This window comes from Mchenga conophoros, linkage group LG3, assembly GCF_057382185.1.
Source record: "Mchenga conophoros isolate Kocher_MC1m ecotype Shallow Benthic linkage group LG3, M_conophoros_male_GT1.1, whole genome shotgun sequence".
Lineage (NCBI taxonomy): Eukaryota > Metazoa > Chordata > Actinopteri > Cichliformes > Cichlidae > Mchenga > Mchenga conophoros.
The window spans coordinates 12,342,894-12,365,850 of record NC_140528.1 but is presented as its reverse complement, the minus strand read 5'-3'; the positions used below and the strand labels follow the sequence as shown (position 1 = coordinate 12,365,850).

The following is a 22,957-nucleotide window of genomic DNA, read 5'->3' as shown; positions in this document are numbered from 1 at the left end:
CCTTGTTGGTCTTCAGACAACAATTCTGATGGCTAAAGAACCAAATGGGACAGGCAAAAAAAAAGAAAAAAAAAAAAAAGAAAAAAAGAAAGGTTACTGGTGGATGCCAGCAACCATCTTGGAAGAGAACAATATAATCTGTTATAAGGCCTCCATTTGAAAATTGTGTATTTGATACTAGAATATAATAGCAAAATGTAATTTGAAGATAACATGTAGTATTTAAGTGACCAAGTAGTATTGGGTAAAAGTTATTGAATGGTGTTGGGATAAAGTGAGAAAATTGTGAAGGATTAAAATATTCCAAGAGCTCAAATTACTTCATCAAAACATGTTTAAGTCACATTTTATCAACACAAATTGCACAGGCTTATTGAACTTGAATAAATTGTGTTAATTTAACTCAGTTGTTTAAGTTGCTGCCAAAGCAAAACATCTGTGTGCAACAAATGTCCACCATTGAATTAAGTAAATCCAACAACATATTTTTTTCAGTGTAGTTTGGACTTTATGATTTCTGTAACTGGAAAATATTATTTTGTTTAAAGACAGAAGTGACCGCATAGTTGCAACATCAAAGGGAAATATTAATTAATTAGCATCAAGTATATTTGTTGCTTAAGCGTTTGCACTATAACTTAAGTAGGATTATAACTTTTAAGGAAGGAAAGATTTCAGATATTTAGTTCACTCTTTCAGTTATTTTATATGAAATTAAAACATTTACGTTGGTCAAATATGATGCTCTAAATCAAATAAAAGTTTGAAAATAAATGATGTATTTTTAAATGCTGCAACAAATGTTCACAAAAAGTAACTATAATTAAAACCAGTTAAACAAAATCAAATGTTTGAATCATGCTTAACCAAATGCCAGGCTGCAGAGCTGAACCTAAAGTATACGTAGAAAGATTTCAACATCTGAGCAGTTTTTAATGTTTTTATCACATATAAATGTCACAGCAGTGGGTCCTGGCCCAATGCTTTGTGTTTTTGGTTTTCTTTGACTCTTGTTTTTCTTGCTTTTTGTTCTTCTTATTTATCAGGCTCTCAGTAATCTTAGTTCTCCCTCCCTCAGTGTTCATTTCAGCCTGTGTTTAGTTTCTGTTCCCGTGTCCCACGTTTCATCGTTTCATGTCGAGTCAGCCCTGTCTCTCTGTTTCCTGTGTCTCCCCAGTCAGCCCCGCCTCCCTCGGGCACTCATGTGTGATACAGAGTAATAAACCTGACTACATTTGCTACACTCTCTTTATTACCTGTTACTTTAAAATTCATACACTAATTATGTCTGCCCATCTCTCTAATGTGAAGGTCAAAGGTCAACATCCCAGTGACATAAGAATAATCCCAAAGGGGCAAAGGCAGCGGTTAATTTAGCACATTTAGCATTAAGGGTACAGCAAGGATATACTTTTACTTATTGTGGCAGGGGTGTGGTCTCTGGCCTGCTGCAGCGGAGGCTGGTGGCGGGACGTTGGACGGCACAGGTGAGGGTGATGGAGCTCATGACTCTCCCCTTTATAGTGACGGAGGAGACTGGCGTGGGGGAAGCGTGTAGTGGAGGAAGCCGAGGAGAGAGCTGGTTTCTGGCTACAAAGACGGCGTCAAACCAGAAAAGATTGCTCGTGGTCAAATAATGTGTAATAATAATGAAATAAATAGGCCATTGGGAAAAACTTGATTTTGAAATAAAGACTGACTTTGAAAAAAAGGACATTTTGGAATAAAAATGGCTGGGAATAAATAAAATGCCTCAGGAATAATCTCTGTTATTGTGAAAAATAATGATCATGAAATAATATTTCACAATAATAAGTAAATTTATATAGCAGAATGCAATATATTTCACAATAATGAGCTTTTTTTCAAAATGTGTTCAATTATTTCACAATATCATTCTCACATTACATATCTGTGTCTTATTTATTGACATAGTTATTTATTTCATCATGACTTATTTATTTATTTAATTTTGAACACTTTGGAGTTCCATATGGTTGTAGTGGGCTTGTAATGTAAATGTGTCTGATTAAATGTGACATTAATGCTGACGCTGCATCAAACCCTGATAAAACAGTTCTATTAGTGGGTCTGTGTGATCAGCATCAGTGGGTGAAGCTGAGGCCTTGACTAGTAGAACGTCATGTTGGTGTTTAACAACACATGAGCCAACATCAGACTCCGAGCGCTACGATGCTAAAGATCAGAAGATCCAGTGTGACATCATCGTTACCTGGCAACAGTAGCCCTCATCTGACTTTATTGGAGGATATTTACACCAGCAACACGGTTTAGTTTGATATGACGGATTAACAACATGCGCTGTGATATCCAGTTCATCTGTAATAGATACTGGATCTAATCAGTCAGCAGATATTTGATCAGCTTATTTATAATTATACTAGAAACAAATACAACTGTGTTGGTGATTCATGCAAACTTGCATATCAGCCTTTGAAGGTTTTGTAGTATTGAGAACAAAGAGGTTGTGTTAGGGCTGAAAAGCCCGACTTGTTCTCCTCTGCAGGTCATCAAATGCACCACAGAAGTTTGTATTTGCACAGCCTGTATATGTTTGATGGCTTTATTATTCTCTGTTCAAAGACAGTAAATATGGAAAATGTCTCATGTAGTATCAGCTTCATGTAAAATGACTGCAGCAAACATTTAGAGAACATGTGCTGCTGTTTGTCCTACATTTCAACACTGAATGAACCCTGAAAACATGATGGCAGCTGGCAGGTTGGAGTTCACATGAAATATCGGCTGTATGAAGACTGGAAATATAGATGATAAAAACATGCAGCCAAACATTTGTGGACATGAATAAACTATCTGATCCAAAAAGCAGGAAGTGACACAGCTAGAAAGTGTGTAACAGCTGAAGTCAAATGTAATGCAGAGTTGAATCTGCACTTGGATCCATCTGTGAAAGGTCCACATGTAGGAATCACATGAGTCCTGATGTTTGTCAGTCCAGCTTGATAACTCCATCTACTGTGGCTACATATACTGGGCTGGTAGCTCCACAGTGTTGGAAAGAAACTATTAAATGTGCAAAGTTTAAAATCAGAGGCTCTTCTAACACAGGAGCCATGTTGAGTTTAGATCACAGCCGACCACCGGCAGTCTGAAATGGAATGAAGCCCATTGACAGCCAGCAGGTCTAAACAGGAACACACCCATTTGTATGTGTGGCAATGATGTGGCTGCAGCTGACACAGGATTGGTTCAAACTAAACATCAGACACATTTCACAGAGTTCACAAATAAACTCACGTTTTTATTTTTGAAGATGATCATAAAGTAGAATTTATGGTCCAGTAGAAACAGCAGGAGGTTTGAGCCCCTCAGCCCTAAACTGAGTGTTTCAGCTGATCTGAGGCTTTCTGGGAGTTTGTTCCAGATATAAGGAGCATAAAAGCTGAATGTAGCTTCTCCGTGTCTGGTTCTGACTCTGGGAACTGATAAAAGACCGGATTCAGATGACCTGAGGGATCTGGAAGGTTCATACTGGGTCAGGAGGTCACTGATGTATTTTGGTCCTAAACCATTCAGAGCTTTATAGACCAGCATCAGAACTTTAAAGTCTATCCTCTGACGGACAGGCAGCCAGTGTAAAGACCTCAGAGCTGGACTGATGTGGTCCACTTTTTTGGTCTTAGTGAGGACTCGAGCAGCAGAGTTCTGAATGAGCTGTAGTTGTCTGACTGATTTTTTAGGTAGACCTGTAAAGATGCTGTTACAGTAATCAAGCCTACTAAAGATGAATGCATGGACTAGTTTTTCCAGGTCCTGTTGAGACATCAGATCTTTTATCCTTGAAATATTCTTGAGGCGATAGTAAGCTGATTTTGTTATTGTCTTAATGTGTTTTTCTAAGTTTAGGTCTGCATCCATCACTACACCCAAATTTCTCGCCTGGTTTGTGGTTTTTAGATGTATAGATTGAAGTTTTCTGGTGACCTGTAATCGTTTTTCTTTGGTGCCAAAGACTATTACTTCAGTTTTGTTTTTGTTTAGCTGGAGAAAATTGTACGGGGCCTTGGTCTCCTGGTGACATTGTGATATATATTTGTGTGTCATCTGCATAGCTATGACAGTTTATTTTGTTGTTCTTTATAATCTGTGCCAGTGGGAGCATGTAAATGTTAAACAGAAAGGGTCCCAAGATGGAACCTTGGGGAACTCCACATGTGATACTTGTCTGCTCGGATGTGAAGTTACCTATTGATACAAAGTATTTCCTGTTTTCTACGTATGTTTTGAACCAGTTTAGTACAGTTCCTGAAAGACCTGTCCAGTTCTCCAGTCGTTTGAGTAATATGTTGTGGTCAACTGTATCAAATGCTGCACTGAGATCCAGTAAAACTAAAACTGACATTTTTCCACTGTCTGTATTCAGACATATGTCATTAAACAGCAGAAACAGGATTTGGAGGAAGATGTTAATAGATTAGAAAGAATTGTACACTGTGAATCAATGCAAGTCTTTCTATATAGACAGATCTGTAATAATCCCTCAGGTAGGTTCCTCTGGGACAGTCACAGATAGAGACACCAATTCTGACATCCTTTGAAAGTCTGACTTTGAATTTTCATCACTCGTCATGCACACAGATGTTAATTCTACATATTCCTGGTACTGAACTCTAAATCAATATGAAGAAAATGCTCCTGCTAATCTGCATCTATGTTGATATCAAATCCTTTTCCAGCACATGGATAAATCTCTATAAATCTTTCAGTCTGATCAGAATGGGCACAGTGTTGTTATTGCAGCTCCCTGATGTTTGAAAAGCTAAATGTCCATTTTAAAGTGCTCGTGTGTAGGATTGTGTTTCCTTCCTTTGTGCAGTTCTTACAGTAAACATGTTTGAATGTTTCCTGTTCCCCTGATGCTTCTTCCTGTTGGATAAAATTGGTTTGAATAACATGTTCTTATAGGTTTCAATGAACTTCAAACTGTGATCCACTTACAAAACTGCCTCATTTTATTGGAACGATCCACATTTGCATCCATTCACGGTACATTTGACATCTGAACACGTTTGTACACATGATGAAAGGACAGATGGTGTTTGTGTGTCCTTCTTAAACTCAGTGTGGATGTTTCATCATGTAGAACTACTTAGAACAAAGTCTTTGGAACATTTGGAGAACACGTTTAGGAAAGTAACATCCTGGTAGAACATTTTCTTAAAGCAAAGCAGAGCTGCAACATGACTGTGAGGATTCAGAAGAATAAAGTCAGAATACTTTATTATTATGAAGACTAAAGTGCACCTTAATGCTGCCGATGAACACACATGTTCTTTGTGAAAGCATGTGTGAGCATAGCTGACGTGCACCACACTGACCCCACTCGCCCCATTTCTTCATCCACTTCTTGCTCTTGTGCTTGAAATGAGACGCAGCAAAAGTCAGAGGCTCTAAAATCCACAAAAAGGGGGCTCGTTAGATCAGGATACTGGATGTGATCCATAGAAAACATGGATAATACACCACTTTATTTGAAGCATCTGTAGCACTGCCTCAGCTCTGGATGTTTCCACAGACTCCTCTGTGCACCTAAAGGAAAGGTCAAAGGTCAGCAGCACATGTAGTTGGGACAATTCTTCAGTTGCACAAACTCTACAATTTTTTTCCTCCAATGACGACTTTTCACTTGCAGAAATGGTCCTGTGTGATTTCCAGGCTGTGATATAAAAACTAGTTCCTAATGGCAGCGACTCACTCAGTAAACATGTGTTTCCTTCACCAACCTCACACACAGATCCAATAAGATCAGGAAGTGGGCAGTATAGTACAATATGTGTTATTCTGTGCTGCACTGCCCAAACTAAAGATCTGCTGAAGTGTTGGAAATGATCCAGATGTTTATTTTGGACGATACAGCAGAAGATCAGACATGAAAGTGGAGATAACACAGAAGACCTGCAGCAAAGGTCAGAGGTCAGACTGGGCCCTGGATTCAACAATGAGCCAATGATCATCAAGCAGTGACTAAAGCAGAGCCCTGACGTTCTGACATTCATCACACAGTCAGAACAAATGTCTGCTGATGACTTCATCTCATGAAACGACTGATAGATGTCAGTTCATTGATCAGCTGAGCTGCTGATCTTCATCGTCACAGAAACATTCAGCTTGTTTCAATCAGTAAATAACTCCCACTACTCCCAGTTTGAACTGTTCCCACTCAAAGTGCTGTGAGAACAATGATCATTGTAGAACTTCACAAACATCACGTGTTGTTTTCCACATGTAAGATCAGCAAACACACAGAAACTTCCTGTTGCCACACACGGCCTCTAAAATCTCTTCCACGCTTTCTGTCTGAAGTCCACTCTCTGTGTCGGATCCACAGGAAACAACAAGATCTTATTAACATGGTTTTCAATGTGTCTCCTTCCAAAAAGTCCAACCAATGAACAAATGTGTGTATTTGTGGAGGCCGAACAAAAGCATGACACATTTCTCTGTTTCTATAAACTGGAGTCAAACACAAACATGAAGAGTTTCACTGACAGACTCCAAAATGCCCCCACAGTGGATCAAAGGGAAATCCTACAGTGTGGCCAGAGACTCTTAATGGCTCCAACATCAACACATCCACAATGTTGGATCCAGTTCTGCCTCACAGAGTTACTAAGACACACCCTCTGCCAGCATCACAACAGCTCCACCTGCTTCACCTGCCTCCTCAGCATCTGTACACCTGAAGAGAAAAGAAAGGCTCCAACAGCTCAAATCTACAAAGGATTCATGAAGTTTCATCCAACAATAACATGTTTGCCTTCCACAGTGTGCTGTTAGACACCACTGTACCTCTGCCATTTCAAAAAGAGCAGCTTGGGAACATTTTGGCTCCAAACACTTTGTGTTTAAGTTCTTTGTTTTCTTTGTGAAGCCGACAACATCTGGAGCTTTGTGACTCATAGAAACATCATTTTGTTCTTTAGATGACAGCAGATTGGGACTGAATAATCAATCACTATCAAACCAATAAAGACAAACATGCTGATTTTACAGGAACTTTGTTGGAGAAGCTGCAAAGACATGAAACTGGTGGAGATCCCAAACCAGTTGATAGTGCTGGTTATTCCAAATAAAGCTGTTTCCCTTTGAGATGAAATGACTTTGTGTCCTGATATATAATAAAGATGTTGTTGTTTTTGAGCCCCTGTATTAAAAGTAGTTTAAAGTCAGCTTGAGTTTGATGTCTTTATGTCAAAGCTGCTCATGATGTTGAGCTGCTGATGGAATAAAAACAATATAAAAGCATGTAGTCCAGACTTAAATGTAGCCTGTTGTTAGCTGAGGTCCACACACAGTGTTTGACAGTGTAAAGTGTGTGAAAGGGCTGCTGGTGGAGCTCACTAGGATGAGCAGGTGACCATGTGCCACGAGGTGGAGAGCAGCTGGCCTGGCTTTGACCCGGGCCACGCCCCCTTTCTCTCTGCTTTGCTGTCACTTATCTTCACTGCTCTGTCCAATAAAGCTGAAAAAGGCCCCGAATCAAAGAAATCTGCTGCAGCCTCTGAAATGTCTTCTGTTTCCTTCCCGACGGCTTTTTCACCGTCAGCCCATCAGACAGTCCAGCAGCATTTATGATGATGTCATGATGTTGAAGAGGCTGCTACGGTGGCCTCCCATGACCCCCAGCCTCATCACAGCTGAGATGCAGACATTTGAAAACATTCAGCAGACAACTGAATAACAGTCCAACACAACAGTCTGTGTGCAGACACACACTGACCTTTCATATAGTCAAACACAGCTGGTTGAGTCATTTCTCTGTGAGTCTAAAGTGAATCTAGTATTTGAAAGTCCACTTCCTGTATTTGTTGTTGAAGACTTCTTCAGCTTCTTCTCGAGGACATCAGCTGCTTGTTTGGCAGCAGAGGCAGTTAAGAAGCTTCCTGAAAAACACTGAACAGTGAGTTCACTGTGGCATATGACAGATTCAGCTTTCTGTGTGCAAATGTGTCTGTGTCGACCTTTCAAATGCTGTTGAATCCAAAACATCAGCGGCTCCTCGGCTGCTCACTTCATGCACTTCTGTCTGTGTGACAGTCCAATGACATCACAGCTGTTTCCAGCCCCAGTGTCTCAGGACTGGACACCTTTAAACATGTCGAGGATCAAACAGCGTCCAGCTAAACACACATGAAACTATCAGAGCTGACAATCATTCCAATAACATCTAATGGTTCATGTATGTAGACACAGGACTACAAGGAAATGGCTCTCAGCATCTGGCTGTGGGAACACATGAGTCCCTGTTTGTGTTCAGATTGTGTGCATGTTTTAGACGTGTGTCACATGTAGAAACACAACAATCCCACAATGACACACAGATGTGTTTGACACAGCTGTGCAGCTGTAAGTTGTTTCTAATGATTCATTGAAGCTCTTCTAACATTCTGGAGACGATCAGTACATGAATCTGTTCAACACGACAACAATTTGACTTCAGTGTGAACGTTTGCATTAAATAACCTTCTTCATCCAGCTGACAGCATCTTCATCCTATGATGTGAACAGTTCCTCCTGTTGATGACAAACCTCTGACAGGATCTGCTTGAGGAGCTTTTTCATGTGCAGCTCTCTGAGCTCAGGGCTGAGCTGCTGTTTCATCTTTAAGAGCTGCTGCCTCCTCGCCGGACTTGTTCTCCTCTTCTTCTCCTAATGACACCATTTCTGCTTCATATTAAATTCAATAAAGATGCTGACATGTATCTGTAGCAACAACATCATTGAATCTAGAACAACTGGAGCCAAACCAGTGGCTCTGCTGGGATCACTGGTGAGCCAACACTTCCTTGTTGATGCAGATTTCAGGGCTTCCTTTTGCTCCTCCGTTATAACTGTTCTCTCTTCTCAACACATGATGACACAAAGGAATCAGCAGTGACAAAGATGATGCTGAAGAGAAGCACACACTTCACACATATAACAGAGCAGTGCAGTTACACACACCTCTGCTCGACATCAGGCCTCAAACAAAGACACAAAACACTAACTTGACTCTAAACAGAAGAAACGAGCAGCTGTTTCTGTTCTGTGCTTATTTATATTTGACACACATGCTTCTCTTTGTGCAAACACACATCGCACTATAAGGGTAACCTCGCACACAATGATTGGACAGCACAGTGATGATGCTGGGAGATCCTATACGCAGCAACACAGAAACACTGAGAACTTTAAACAATGATGGAAAGTGTTATAAATGACTTGTTGGCCTCTGATCTGTCACAAACAGCTGAAACGTGTCTCTCATGAGTCACATGAAGGTTTTTGACAGAAAGGACAAAAAGTAGCTGCAGTCAGTTTGTGTCATTTTTATATTTATTCATCTGGGAGAAAAATCTGAGGGACATTAAAATGTGTTTTCAACAGAGACAAGAACATGAATATAACAGAACAGGTAAATGAACATGTTTCAAGTAAACAGCTGGACTGATCAGGTCCAAACACAGAGTGATAAACTTGTCAAACAGCTGTCATATCTTTATATAGAAGCTCTTTATAAATGCTGCTCACTGCAGTCTGTTTACTAATAATGTCAAAGTGTTAGAAACACAGAAACATCAGAATGGTCTTTGTTCACAGAAACCTGTCTGGGATCCTTTGTTGTTCTTTTGATGCAGAGTTACATTATAAATATAAAGAGTTATTTCAGAGTCTCATCAGTTTTCCTGCATGTCTTTATTTAACACATCAGCAGGGCTGAAGCTCTCATGTTAAACACACACTGATCTATGGACACGTTCATGTGTTTCTAACAGAACCAGGCTGTTATCAGCCTGCACTAACATTATGTCACACACACTGAATGTAACAGTGACAGTTTACATCATCACACAATCAGCTGTGATTGTTTCACTGTCATCAAACGAGTCAACAGGAAGTAGAATCAATAGAAACCAATCATTTACTGACAGCATGTCTGATGGAAATAAGTGCAGATTATGTATGAAGTCTAACTGCACACAGTAACTGTGTTACAATAAGGACTTAACAGCGCCCTCTGCTGGAGTGTTTCAGTACTGCGTTAACTAGAATACACCACCTCCTCCTCACACCACCTGCTACAGCTCTACTCTTCTATGACTACAGTCATCCACAGCACTGATGTGAGGTCACATGGTTCATATGTAAGGAGCACAGCTGACCTCAGGTCAGTTTAATGACTGTGAGCAGCAGCTGTGTTATTGTCACTGTGACAGGGAGACACTCTCAGACACAGCGCTCATGTCAGCTTGTTCTCATGCAGGAGGATCAGGAGCTCCATGTTTGTCTTTCTGTTTGAATCATGATGTGTTTGTGCCATCAGAGTCTGTCATGAGTACTCAGGGTTTCACAGCAGCTCTTCTGGATGCTGACGAGGACTCCAACCTCATGTTTCACCTCTCTGAGCTTCTGATGTCTGTGAACACTCGTGTTTCTTCTCTGGGCTCATCTGGACAAAAACACCTTTCTGTGTTTGGCTGCAGCCTCATTCTGACTGACAGGAAGTGTGTTATCCATGAGCTGCACTTCTGTGAGGAAGTTTCCTGCTGTGTTTCCTGTCTGTGGACAAACACGAGTGTTCCAGCTGAGGACTTGGTTCCTTCCACCTGTCCATACAGGACATCACGCTGTCTGCAGCTCTGTAAATGCAGCTCCAGGTCCTTCCACGTGCTGCTCTGTATTTGTGCAGTTTGTAGTGTGTCCTGGGAAACGTAGCACACATGGTGTTCTTCTGCTGTTTCCTCCTTTCACTGAGTGTGAAACACTGACGCTGTGCTGTTGTTCACAGAGGGGAGCTGATTCTAGCTGCAGCTGGACTCTGTCATCTAACTGAATGTGTTGGTGCTGATCACGGGGCTCTGAGGGGGGAGCAGCAGGAGGACTCTGGATGCTGACGTCAGTGTATCTGTGGAAGCTCCCACAGCGTGTCTGTCATTCAATATTGTGCTGTATATTGTATCTATGCAAAGATGAACAGACTGTGTGTTCACTGGTCTCTGTGCTGCAGCTCTGATGTCATCATCACTCCCTCCTCCACCCTCAGCAGTCCCAGCATGCTGCTGTGATGCACCCCACCCTCACTCTACACCTGAGCCACAGACCACACCCTCCACCTCAATATACACCACAGTTTTCTCTGCTGTGGAAATGAGATCAGGAGGAAATCATCATTATTATTATTTAATAAACGCTCACATTAATGTGGGCTTATTTGTTTCATATTAGAAACATTAGTTGAGTGTTTTTAGTATAAAATGGTCAAAGTCCCTCTTTTTGCTCCTCCCCTCACCTGTGGATGGGCGGTGCTGTTACCGTGGTGACAGCTTGGATGTGTTTCAGTCCTGCCTGGTTATCACTGCAGGAATCTTTCACATTTATTACAGGTAATAACTCTGATTTTTCTGTGTATTATGAACCAAATGTATCCTGATACACACAGAGATGGATGAGCAGAGGTTTTTTTTGCAGTTTATGTAGTTACTATGGACTTAATGCACACATATTATTAAAATTAGGGCTATAACAGTTGTATTGATGTATAGCAACTTGAAATGCTCCCACAAATGGCTCCACAGCATGTAAAAATATAACAAAAGCTCTGGCGGACTTGGTTCTGTGGTCAGTCTTAAAGGGTGAAGTTAAACTCTGTAATCTTCACTGTGTCACAGAGTTCAGTGAGTCCCGTTATTCACAGTATCAATCAGATCATCAGAGAACAGCTGATCAGCAATCAGTGGTGCCAACAGCGCCTCCTGTGGTGAGAGGATGCAATAATGCAATGTAGCATTTTTCCACTCAACACTTGCAGTCATGGAAACTGTCTGTTGGATCTGTGTGACGTTGCTTTCTTGGTTAGAGTTCCTCACAAATGTCCAGATGATTCTTCTAATGAGGCGTCGACCATGTTTGCAGCTCTTTGGAAGAAAACGTCGCCCTTTGCCATCCTTACTTTTCTTTGACTTCTTCAAATGCAGCTGAACTCCAGCTGGTATTTTCTTGGACTTTGCAGCTGTTTCTGGTCATCAGTTCATTCCTGCAAACCTCTGAAGCTGAACAACAATGATACTGCATTGCTGGCTGATCCCAAAAGGTTGATTCTGTTCATCTGGACCTTTTCAGAAACGTTTGCTCACTGATCAGGTGACTTCTTCAGTCTCAGCTGACTGCAGCTTTACAAGCTTACAAACAGCACATTTGCACAATGACTGAAAGCAGCAGCACCTGATATATATGATACTAATATAATACATATACATATATAATCCATACTAATGATGAAGGAACTGAGCTCACAGTCCATTGTTCATTCAGTGAACTACTCAGTTTATTTTGGGCCTCAGAAATGCTCACTCTGTTTGTACATCACTGTCAGCAATAGACTCATTCTGCTGTGTGGACAGGAACACATGTGACATCACTTCCTGTTTGTTTGTGACTGAAGAAGTTTACAAGGAATCATTGAGAAGAGTTTCAAACATCAACTGATTGAATCCATGAATCTGAAAACGTGTTTGTGAGTGAAAGAGACAGACATGTACAGACTGAACTATCTGTTCAACAGTCAGAGTGTTTCTGTAACAGGAGACACTCTTTACACTCCACTCAGCACAGGGACACTGAGGTACCAGACCAGAAATAAAACCCAGGATAAAGAGTTTGAGTGAATGTGGTGTTGAAGGTGTGGAGGTGGATCAGAGTGTCAGAGGAGACTCTGTAGAAGGACAGAGTGCCAGCAGGACAGTCCACATACACTGCTGCTCTGTTAGAGACAGAGGAGGAGGAGGAGGAGGAGGAGATGGATGTGTGGCTTTTATTGTGCCTGACAGAATGAGGACCATCATCAGAGCAGCACAGACACCAGGACTGATCATTGTCTCCAAACAAACAGTCAACACTGACTCCTTTCCTTCTGATGCTTCTGTAACTCACTGATATATCAACGTTTCCTCTCCACTCGACCTCCCAGTAACAGCGACCAGTCAGACCATTTCTACACAGCAGCTGAGGATAAACATCAAATCTGTCTGGATGATCAGGATATGACTGAACCTCCTCCACTTGTGTCACCTTCCTGTTGTTGTCAGACAGTTGGAGGTTTGTGTTCACTGTGTTTGTGTCGATTGTGAGTTGACAGGAATCTGATGGAGAGAACAAACACAATCCAGCTGCAGTTATTGATCCATCATCTGTTCATTGATTGACACTTTGATGATGACTCCTGACATGATGAAGATGGTTGAATGTGTGCTGCTTTGTTTTCATGAATCCCATTAAAAACACACTTACACTTCCTCAGACCTGGTCTCAACCATCGGACTCCAGCAGGCTCCACCCTGAAAGGAGGAGGGGGGTCAGAGCAGCACAGTCAGCATGCACACATGGACATTACATGGCTCTCACACACACACTGTTACACACTGAGCTCAAAGCTCGGCTCCACTGTTTTATTCAAAGAAATCTACATTTATTTATCAGCACATTTAAAAACAGCTTGAGCCAAAGTGCTGCACAGAGTAGAGAGAAAATAGGAAACATACACAGTAATGACTATAAAGACTGGTCAGGATTGAAAGCTACAGAGTACAAATGTGTTTCCAACCGGCTTTTAAAAATGTCCAGTGTTGGTGACGACCTGATGTGAAGGGCGACTGTTCCAGAGTTTGGCTGCAGCCATCGATAAAGCTCACCTCTGTTTTTACGTCTAGTTCTGGTCAGAAGCTGCTTATCTGCAGACCTGAGGGCTCCACTTGGATTCTTTTGTTAAAGAGAGATAAGATGGAGCCAATCCATTCACAGATTTAAAGACAACCAGATCTGGAAGTGGATTCTACCACGTACTGGTAACCAGTGGAAAAAGCTGGTGATGGGTCGTCTAGCACAGACCCACCGCTGGAACCAGACAATTGATGAGGGAGAGAACTGTGACAGCGCCGTTCCTTCACTTGACCTCAGTCGCTCTCGTCTGCTCCCTCGTAACACTGCTCTTTATTGAGCTTACATGAATATGCACAAGTTCATTATGACGTCTTACACAGGTATGAACAAAGAGTACCAGTCTGTGCATAGTGTGTGTGTGTGTGTGTGTGTCTGTGTCTGTGTGTGTGTGTGTGCGTGTCTGTGTGTGTCTGTGTGTGTGTGCGTGTGTGCATGTGTGCGTGTGTGCGTGTGTGTGCGTGTGTGCATGTGTGTGTCTGTGTGTCTGTGTGTGTGTGTGTGTGTGTTCCAGATGTGACCCTGTGACCCCAAAGCTGGTGCTAAGAGTCCAGCGGTCCCCCTAACAAAGGGCTCTTATACTTAACCAGACACAGAGTAGGTGTCCTCCTACACCAGGGGTCTCAAACTCGTGGCCCGCGGGCCAATTGCGGCCCGCAGGACGATAGTTTTTGGCCCCACCTTAATATGAAAATGTAATGTTAGTTTGATAATGTATGACACTTTACAGTGTTGTGGGCGGAGCTGAATTAACCCACCAATCAGGGTGGGATATGGATCTCAGGGGACACCAGCCGGGCTTGATGCAAGCAGGGAAACATTTCTCAATGAGTCAAAGTTCCAGCAGCGTTGCCCTGGAGTGTTTCTTTCTTTCTGTGCCTGGCTGGCTTCCTCCTTTCTATTGGGCAAACGCCGACATTCGCCCCAGCGCGCTGCGTTCACAACACTTCAAAAAAAGTTGTTTTTTTAAGTTGCTGCCCAGCGGGACATTATACGTATATAGATTTATACACACGTCAGTGGGATTTAAAGTTATTTTTCCACAGAGAGAGATCTCATATTAACTCTCACAGTGATGCGTAGGCGGCGGGATAAAAGAAAAGTCATGAACTCAATGCAGCCCAATTTAGTCTGCAGTCACATAGCGACACCTGTTCATCGGCAACAACAGTCCCCGGTAACCCGGACTAATTATAGGGTCGCACCGTAATTTGTGGCTCCATGTTTTTATTTGCATCACTGCGTTTGCATTGCAGCAAACATGAACATTACATATATTTCAATATAATGTAAAAGCAGTCAAAACAACTAACATCAGAAACAGCTGATGTTATTTGTTATATGTCACGGTGTCATTTCCGCTTCTTTCTCCTGTAACAACAGCCCGGCGCCGTGAGCAGTCGCCTTTTTTGCGCTCGCTATCCCTGCACTTTCTACCATCTGCAAACGCCACGGTGTTCGTGTCGTCATGAAAGACATGAACATCGAGCGTAAAAACAAAGGAGACTGCTACCGGCTTTTTATCTGCCGATCGCCGTGCTACGGTTGCAAGAAAAAGAAGCAGAAATGACGTTCTCTACGCGTTGAGACGTTCCCCGTCCGTCGGCTAAACGCTTGATTGAAACTTCAATGCGACAGTGACACCAAGTAGAATTATAAATGTCACATAGCCCCAAACATGTCTTTTTCAAAGCCTGCGGTGAAGAGAAAGGTTGGTGATGAGCACCGACAATTTCAGGAAAAGTGGGAAATGCAATATTTCTTTGTTGAGCACAGGGGCACCCCGACCTGTCTTATTTGCACAGAGAAAGTTGCGCTGCACAAGGAATACAATTTGAAACGTCATTACACAACTAGACATGCTGAGCTGGATGCAAAATACCAGGGAGACGAGAGAGCGAACCGGGTTGCCAGTCTTAAAACAGATCTACTGAGGCAGCAAGATTTCGCCAAGAAAGCAACCAAAGAGAATAATGCAGCAGTCGGAGCCACGTGGTTAGTGAGATGATTGCTAAAGCAGGGAAGCCATTCACAGAAGGTGCATTTGTCTAAAAGTGCATATTGCAGGCTGCAAATATAGTCTGTCCGGGAAAGAAAGGTCAGTTTAGCAACATCAGCCTTTCTGCCAACACCGCAGCAGATCGCATTTCTGACCTGTCAAGTGACATTTATGACCAACTGTGTGAGAAAGCCAAATGTTTCAGTGTATACTCAGTCGCTCTTGATGAGACCACAGACATCACCGACACTGCCCAGCTCCCAATGTATGTCCGTGGTGTTGATGACAGTTTTGAAGTGATGGAGGAGCTGCTCACAGTAATTCCAATGCATGGCCAGACCACCGCTCAGCAGATATTTACAAGCTGTGTGATGCCATTGAGAATGTTGGTTTGCCATGGAAGAGGTTTGTTGGAATAACAACAGATGGAGCGCCATCAATGACAGGGAGGAAACATGGACTGGTGGCACAAAACAAACTGGAAGAGGAAGGCGTGGAGGAGGCCATTGCTCTGCACTGCATCATCCATCAGCAGGTCCTTTGCAGCAAATGCCTGAAGTTTGACAATGTGATGTCTATTGTTGTGAAATGCATCAACCAAATCAGATCCAGGGGCTTAAAGCACCGAAGGTTCTGTGCTTTTTTAGAGGAAATGGAGTCAGAATATGGGGATGTGCTCGACTTCACTGAGGTACGTTGGCTCAGCAGGGGAAATGTATTAAAGAGACTTTTTGAGTTGAGAGCAGAAGTGAAGCCTTCATGGAGAAGGATGGAGTTAGTGTTCCTGTGCTAACTGATCCCAAATGGCTCATGGACTCAGCTTTTCTTGTTGATATGACACATGAGCTTAATGTACTGAACAAGACGTTACAAGGCCAGGGGCAACTTGTCAGTGCTGCCTATGACAACGTGAGAGCATTCTCCACAAAACTGGCGCTCTGGAAAGCTCAGCTCTCTCAGACAAACCTTTGCCATTTCCCAGCATGCAAGGCTCTCGTGGATGCAGGCACACCATTCAGTGCTGACGAGTATGATGATGTCATTTTGAGGCTACAGGAGGAATTTGATCACAGATTTGCTGACTTCAAGACACACAGAGCCACCTTTCACATTTTTGCGGACCCCTTCTCCTTTGATGTGCAAGATGCCCCTTCTGTGCTTCAAATGGAGCTCATTGAGCTGCAGTGCAACTCTGAACTCAAAGCAAAGTTCAGGGAGGTGAGTGGAAAAGCAGACAAGCTTGGACAATTTTTGAGAGGATTGAGCCCTAGTTTCCCTCGGCTTTCCCAAATGTTCAAGCGGACCATGTGCCTTTTTGGTAGCACATACTTGTGCCAAAAGCTCTTCTCCACTTTGAACTTCAATAAGTCCAAGTACAGGTCCAGACTTACGGATGATCATCTTCAAGACATACTGAGGGTCGCAACTGCTTCCTCCCTCAGGCCAAATCTGGCTCGGCTATGCGAGAGGAAACGCTGCCAGGTCTCTAGCAGCAAGGAGTAGGCAAGAGAAGCCATGTTCAGAAGAACAGTTCATTTTCTACAGTGTTCCATTCATGTTCAGAAGAAGGTTATAGAACTGTTAATACAGACATTTCAATCTAAATACAGCAGATATAGAAGACTGAAAAAAACACACAAGTTCACTGACTAAAAATATCTTATTATTATTTTATTTATGTATTACAGATTGATTTATTTTCTTATTAATTCTTAATTTGTTTATTTATTTTTCATATTTTGTGTTAAAAAATAAAAATAAAGAGATTTGAGAAGATTGGAATTTTTTTAACCATGCCTTTCTTGTGGAAAACCTAATGCGGCCCAGCCTCACCCAGACTCTGCCTGCAGCGGCCCCCAGCTAAATTGAGTTTGAGACCCCTGTCCTACACCATAAATCAGTAAGAGAGGGTACGACCTCTCTCATGGCCCCAAGTGGTGTGTGCATGCCAGAGCACTGTGGAAGGCACACAGAGTCTTTACAGACTACTCAGGATCGAACCTCTATCATCATCCAATCGATTATAAAACTAAGCATGTATGAGTAAATATTTTTAAGCATATCCCATATGCTTTCTCATTACTTTCATATATTGTTTTAGTAAGTATCGAAAACATACAAGTTTCATTATATAATTTTTCAAGGGATCTTATATCTGTTTTCACTCTTGTATGCTTTTCATACAAGTTTCACACAAGACAGATACAAACTTTATAAGATTTATATATCTTTTCCATATGGGAAATGACAATCAACAATATAAAGCTTACAGCTGGTTTTAATAACAACATTTATTTGTTTCTCAAATGAGAAAGAGCTATCGAGAAACACTCCTAAATCTTGAGTTCTTAACTTTTCCAGTGGGCCAAATTCAACATTATCTGCTAATGCTAAATAGGCTGCCGTTATTAACTAATGCTAATTGGATGTGAATTAGCATTATGCACTAATGCTAACACTTACTTTTTAACAATGTGAGTAGCTAATGCTAACACTATTTCCCTTAACTTTATAACAATGTGAACGGCTAATGCTAACACTCTTTTCCCTAGCAATACAACATCTGAGCTGCTAATGCTGAGTAGGTCGCCATTAGCACCTACGTCTAATTAAAGGCAAATACGCATTAGAACCTAATGCTCATATCGTTTTCCTTTGCTTTATAACAATGTGAGCAGCTACTGCTAAATAGCATTAGCTAATAACAGCAGTCTAATTTAATGTAAGTTAGCCTCATTTGCATTATAACGATGTGAGGAGTTAATGCTAAGTATGCTGCCATTAGCAGCTAATTCTAATTAGGGGTGAATAATTATTACCAGCTAATGCTAATATCGTTTTCTCTTCCCTTTTAACAATGTGAGCAGCTAGTGCTGGGTAGGCTGGTGCTAGCAGCTAATACTAAAGCTAAAGCTAATTTGATGTGAATTAGCATTACATTAGTGAGGAGTTAATGCTAAGTAGACTTCCATTACAGGTAATGCTAATTTTAGGTATTTAGGAATTGGCAGCTAATGCTAATACCATATTTTCTTGCATTATAACAATATGACCAGCTAATGCTAAGTAGGTTGCCGTTATTAGCTAATACTAATTTGAGGTGAATTAGCATTATCCGCTTATGCTAACAATGTTTTTTCTTACTTTTTAACAATATGAGTAGCTAATCTGAACATTTTTTTAAATTTAATTTTAACTTTTCCCCTGCGATGTGAAGAGGTAATGCTAAATAGCACGCCATTAGTGGCTAATTCTAATTTTAGATGAAAAAGCATTAAAAGCTAATGCTAATACCATATTTTCTTGATTTATATCAATATCAGTAGCTAATGCTAGGTATGTAGCCATCATTAGCTAATGCTAATTTAGGTGAATTAGCATCATCCGCTTATGCTAACAATGTGTTTTTTTACTTTTTAACAATACGCCATTAGTGGCCAATTCTAATGTTAGATGAGAAAGCATTAACAGCTAATGCTCATACTGTTTGCTTTGTAAGAATGACAGCAGCTAATGATACGAAGTCTACCGTTGTTAACTAATGTTAATTTGATGTGAATTAGCATTATCCGATAATGGTAACTCTTTTCCCCTGCATTACAACGACGTCAGGAGTTAATGCTAAGTAGGCTGCCATTAGGGGCTAACTCTAATTAGGGGTGAACAATTATTAGCAGCTAATGCTAATACCGTTTTCTCTTTCCTTATAACAACTTGAGCAGCTAATGCTAATTTGATGTGAATTAGCATTATATTAGTGAGCAGTTATTGCTAAGTAGGCTACCATTAGCAGCTAAAGCTAATTTGAGGTGAATAAGCATTAGTAGCTAACGCTAATACCCTTTTCTCTTGTGTTATAATGATGTGAAACGTTAATATTGTTCTCAAACAACAGAATGAGAATGAAATATTGATTCTAACAGGGCCCATAAACAGTATTAGCTTAGCAGCATTAGCTTATCAGAGTTTTCATCATGGTCACATAAATCCTTAGCAGAGCAAAGTGGCCTACTTAGCAATAGCTGCTCAAGTTGTAGAAAGCAAGGGAAAACAGTAATAGCATTAGCTGCTAAATGTGCACTTGAGAACAAATTTATTGTTAATTCAGCTGTGAATGTAGAGTTTGTCATTATTTAAGCTTCCATTTCCAAATGTTAGCTGCTCCTGTCTGCCTCTTTGTCATAAACACAGACTGAAATGATTCACAGCCTTGTTTCATCCTTCTGTCACTGTGGACATACAGCATGGGAAACATACACATGGCTGACACTTTATTAGGTACACTGGTATCTATCTCAGGTACACCTGTGACCTAAATGTTCCTGCAACCAGACTCCTTGGAGACCCCTACATAAATATCCATGAACTATCCAGCTAGACTAGTGTGTCTGTCCCTGAAAATATTCCTGCATGTGTGATTGTTCATGTCTCATCTGCAGGAAACAAACAGGAAGTGAGTGAAGGACACAGGAAATGTTTCCAGCTCTTCCTCCTCTATCAGACATTCTCTCCATACCTGAGAGTGTCCAGTCTCCAGCCTGGATCCTTCAGTCCAGCCGACAGCAGCTTTATTCCTGAGTCACCTGGATGATTGTAGCTCAGGTCCAGCTGTCTCAGATGGGAGGGGTTGGAGGTCAGAGCTGAGGCCAGAGAAGTACAGCCTTCCTCTGTGATCAGACAGCCTGACAGACTGCAGACACACAAAACAACAATCAATCTGTCAACAATCGTTTTCTCTTCGTCACAATAACATCTATCCATCCATACATCCATTCAATGTAACTTTATTTATAAGTGACAATACCCAACAGACAACAACAGTCATCTGAAGCTGTTTAACAGTGTAAGGTAACCGCCTCCACTGTGAGCAGCACTTGGTGATGGTGGGAAGAAGAACTCCCTTTGACACAAAGATCCTCCCAGTGAAAACAGGCTCCAGGAGGAGCATCTACCATGACTGGTTGCAGGGTGAGGGGAAAGAGAAGAACATGAACATCAAGAATGCAGCGAGTGGTAAAATAATAATAATAATAATGGATTGGATTTATATAGCGCTTTTCAAGGCACCCAAAGCGCTTTACAATGCCACTATTCAGTCACTCTCACATTCATACACTGGTGGAGGCAGCTACGGTTGTAGCCACAGCTGCCCTGGGGCAGACTGACAGAAGCGAGGCTGCCATATCGCGCCATCGGCCCCTCTGGCCAACACCAGTAGGCAAGTAGGGTAAAGCCCAAGGACACAACGACCAGGACAGAGAGCCCAGGGATCGAACCGGTGACCTTCCGGTTACAGATGCGATTCCCAACCCCCTGAGCCACGGTCGCCCTAAATAAAGATTTGACCTCAGTGTGCTCAGTGTTCCTGTCTGTTCCTAACATATTCCTAACACGATAGCTGCACTTTAGAGCTCTAAAACTGGAACTGACACATAAAAATACTGAGAACACAGACTAGCAGCCACTGCATGGCCTCGAGTACGTATGTGGTGCGTTCAAAGAGCATCAGCATAGACATGGTGGGTTCAACAATATAGGACATAACAATTTCTATGGCGAAAATACTATCAATGAATGAGCCATAACATTTTAGCCATGTAAACATGTTATCAGTGGGCTTTCCAACAACTTGCATTGATCATTAAAGGATAAAATACGTGAGTCGAGGTCACTACGAGCCATGCGAGGGTCAAACATGGCAGAGAACCTTCCAGCAGCATCTTGGTTTATAATCCGCCTTTGGATCATCAGTTTAGGAGATGAAGGATCCAAGTAAAATAACAAGTTAAAAAATATGCAGCTATGGTCACTCACATGGACATCCTCCACACATACATCATGTATATTTAAACCCAGGGAGAAAACAAGATCCAGTGTGTGACCCTTTGTATGTGTGGGGCCAGAAACATGCTGCCTAAAGTTAAAAGACTCAGTGACAGTGATGAGCTCAGCAGCAGTGTTACAGAATGCTTCATCAATATGACGGCTCAAATCTCCCAACCTTCTCCAATGAAATGATGGATGTCAGAAGGTCATTAAATTCAGTTAGAAAGACCCCATCAGGTAGAATAAAATACAATAACTGGTTTTTAGAGAACTGACCATCATCTGTGACTCAAATGCAGAAAAGGAGTCCGAGGTCATCAGACTGCATGTGAATCTGTCCTGGTAAACAACAGCGAGTCCTCCACCACGTCCTAAAAGACGCGGAGTTCAGATGACGGAGCAGCCAGCCGGGCAGATTTCATTCAAGTGGACATAATCAATGTTCCCTCTAAGCTGCGCACGGGCGCAATCCGCTGACACGCTCTCTGCACACAGAGTATCTGCATTGCGCACAAAAAGATATCTAACAGGCTGTGAGGCTCCTGAACTCTCTGCCCCCCTCTCACGGACAATAACCATATCCAACTTCTTAATAGCAATGAACTGGTCTGCATTGGTGCATCATATCTTTATTCTCTTCCCCCTCCTGCCCCCCCCTCCTTCTTAAATAGATAACTATCATATCTGATATCATATCTCACAGTACAATAATATTGAATGGGTTGCATTGTTGTACTTTGTCATGTTTCTCAGGTCTTTGTCTGATTTTCTACGAACATTACTTGTCATGTTCTCATGTTGTTGCTAAGGATTGTCTTATTGCACTGGAGTCACACTGGGTTAAATATGTACACTTGGGTTTTAAGGGGTATTTATTATTTTCTTCTCTTTTTTTGGGTTGTATGGAAGCCCCAAACGCAATTTCATTGTTCTTGACAATGACAATAAATAAATAAATACTAAATACTAAATACTAACCTGAATTGAAATTAAAATAAATACGTTAACAATTCTGCTTTGCAGTGTTAGTCAGTGACTGGCTGCTCCAGTATTTAGAACGATGCCGCCTTATCCCATAGTCCAGCCAATGATTCACATTCGTATATACGCAGCTAATCAACGTCGCTGACGGGCTATGACAGCGTCCTCATGTGCCGACACCGGTGTTTTGGTTAATGTAGAGTGAAGCCACGTTAATGACAACGTGATCCAGTGATCCAAGGGACCGCTCAGGGAGTTTGTGTGTTCGCTCAGACACATGAAACATTAGAGGGAACATTGGACATAATTCTTATTTTGCTGCCACGTCTCAGTCAGACACATGAAATCTAGAGACTCTTTAATAAAGAGATCGCTTAGAATAAATGATTTGTTTGTTATGGAGCAAACGTTAAGCGG

The 22,957-nt window shown here is 41.7% G+C and overlaps 2 protein-coding genes across 4 annotated transcripts in view; one reads left to right on the top strand and one right to left on the bottom strand.

The window, feature by feature from the left end:
* Positions 1–22,957, top strand: part of LOC146577283 (protein NLRC3-like) — a 682,649-nt gene that overhangs the window by 573,084 nt on the left and 86,608 nt on the right. The window lies entirely within an intron of this gene.
* LOC146577284 (protein NLRC3-like) overlaps positions 1–22,957 on the bottom strand; it is a 208,074-nt gene that overhangs the window by 140,597 nt on the left and 44,520 nt on the right. For all 3 annotated transcript variants that reach the window (XM_085252761.1, XM_085252772.1, XM_085252766.1), the window contains 3 exons: positions 20,250–20,423; positions 13,309–13,355; positions 12,163–13,160 (listed from right to left, as the gene is read on the bottom strand). In XM_085252761.1, coding sequence (XP_085108887.1) covers positions 12,625–13,160; positions 13,309–13,355; positions 20,250–20,423 — 757 coding nt within the window. In that variant the 3' untranslated portion in view covers positions 12,163–12,624. Of the gene's footprint in view, positions 13,161–13,308; positions 13,356–20,249; positions 20,424–22,957 lie in introns of those variants that run through there.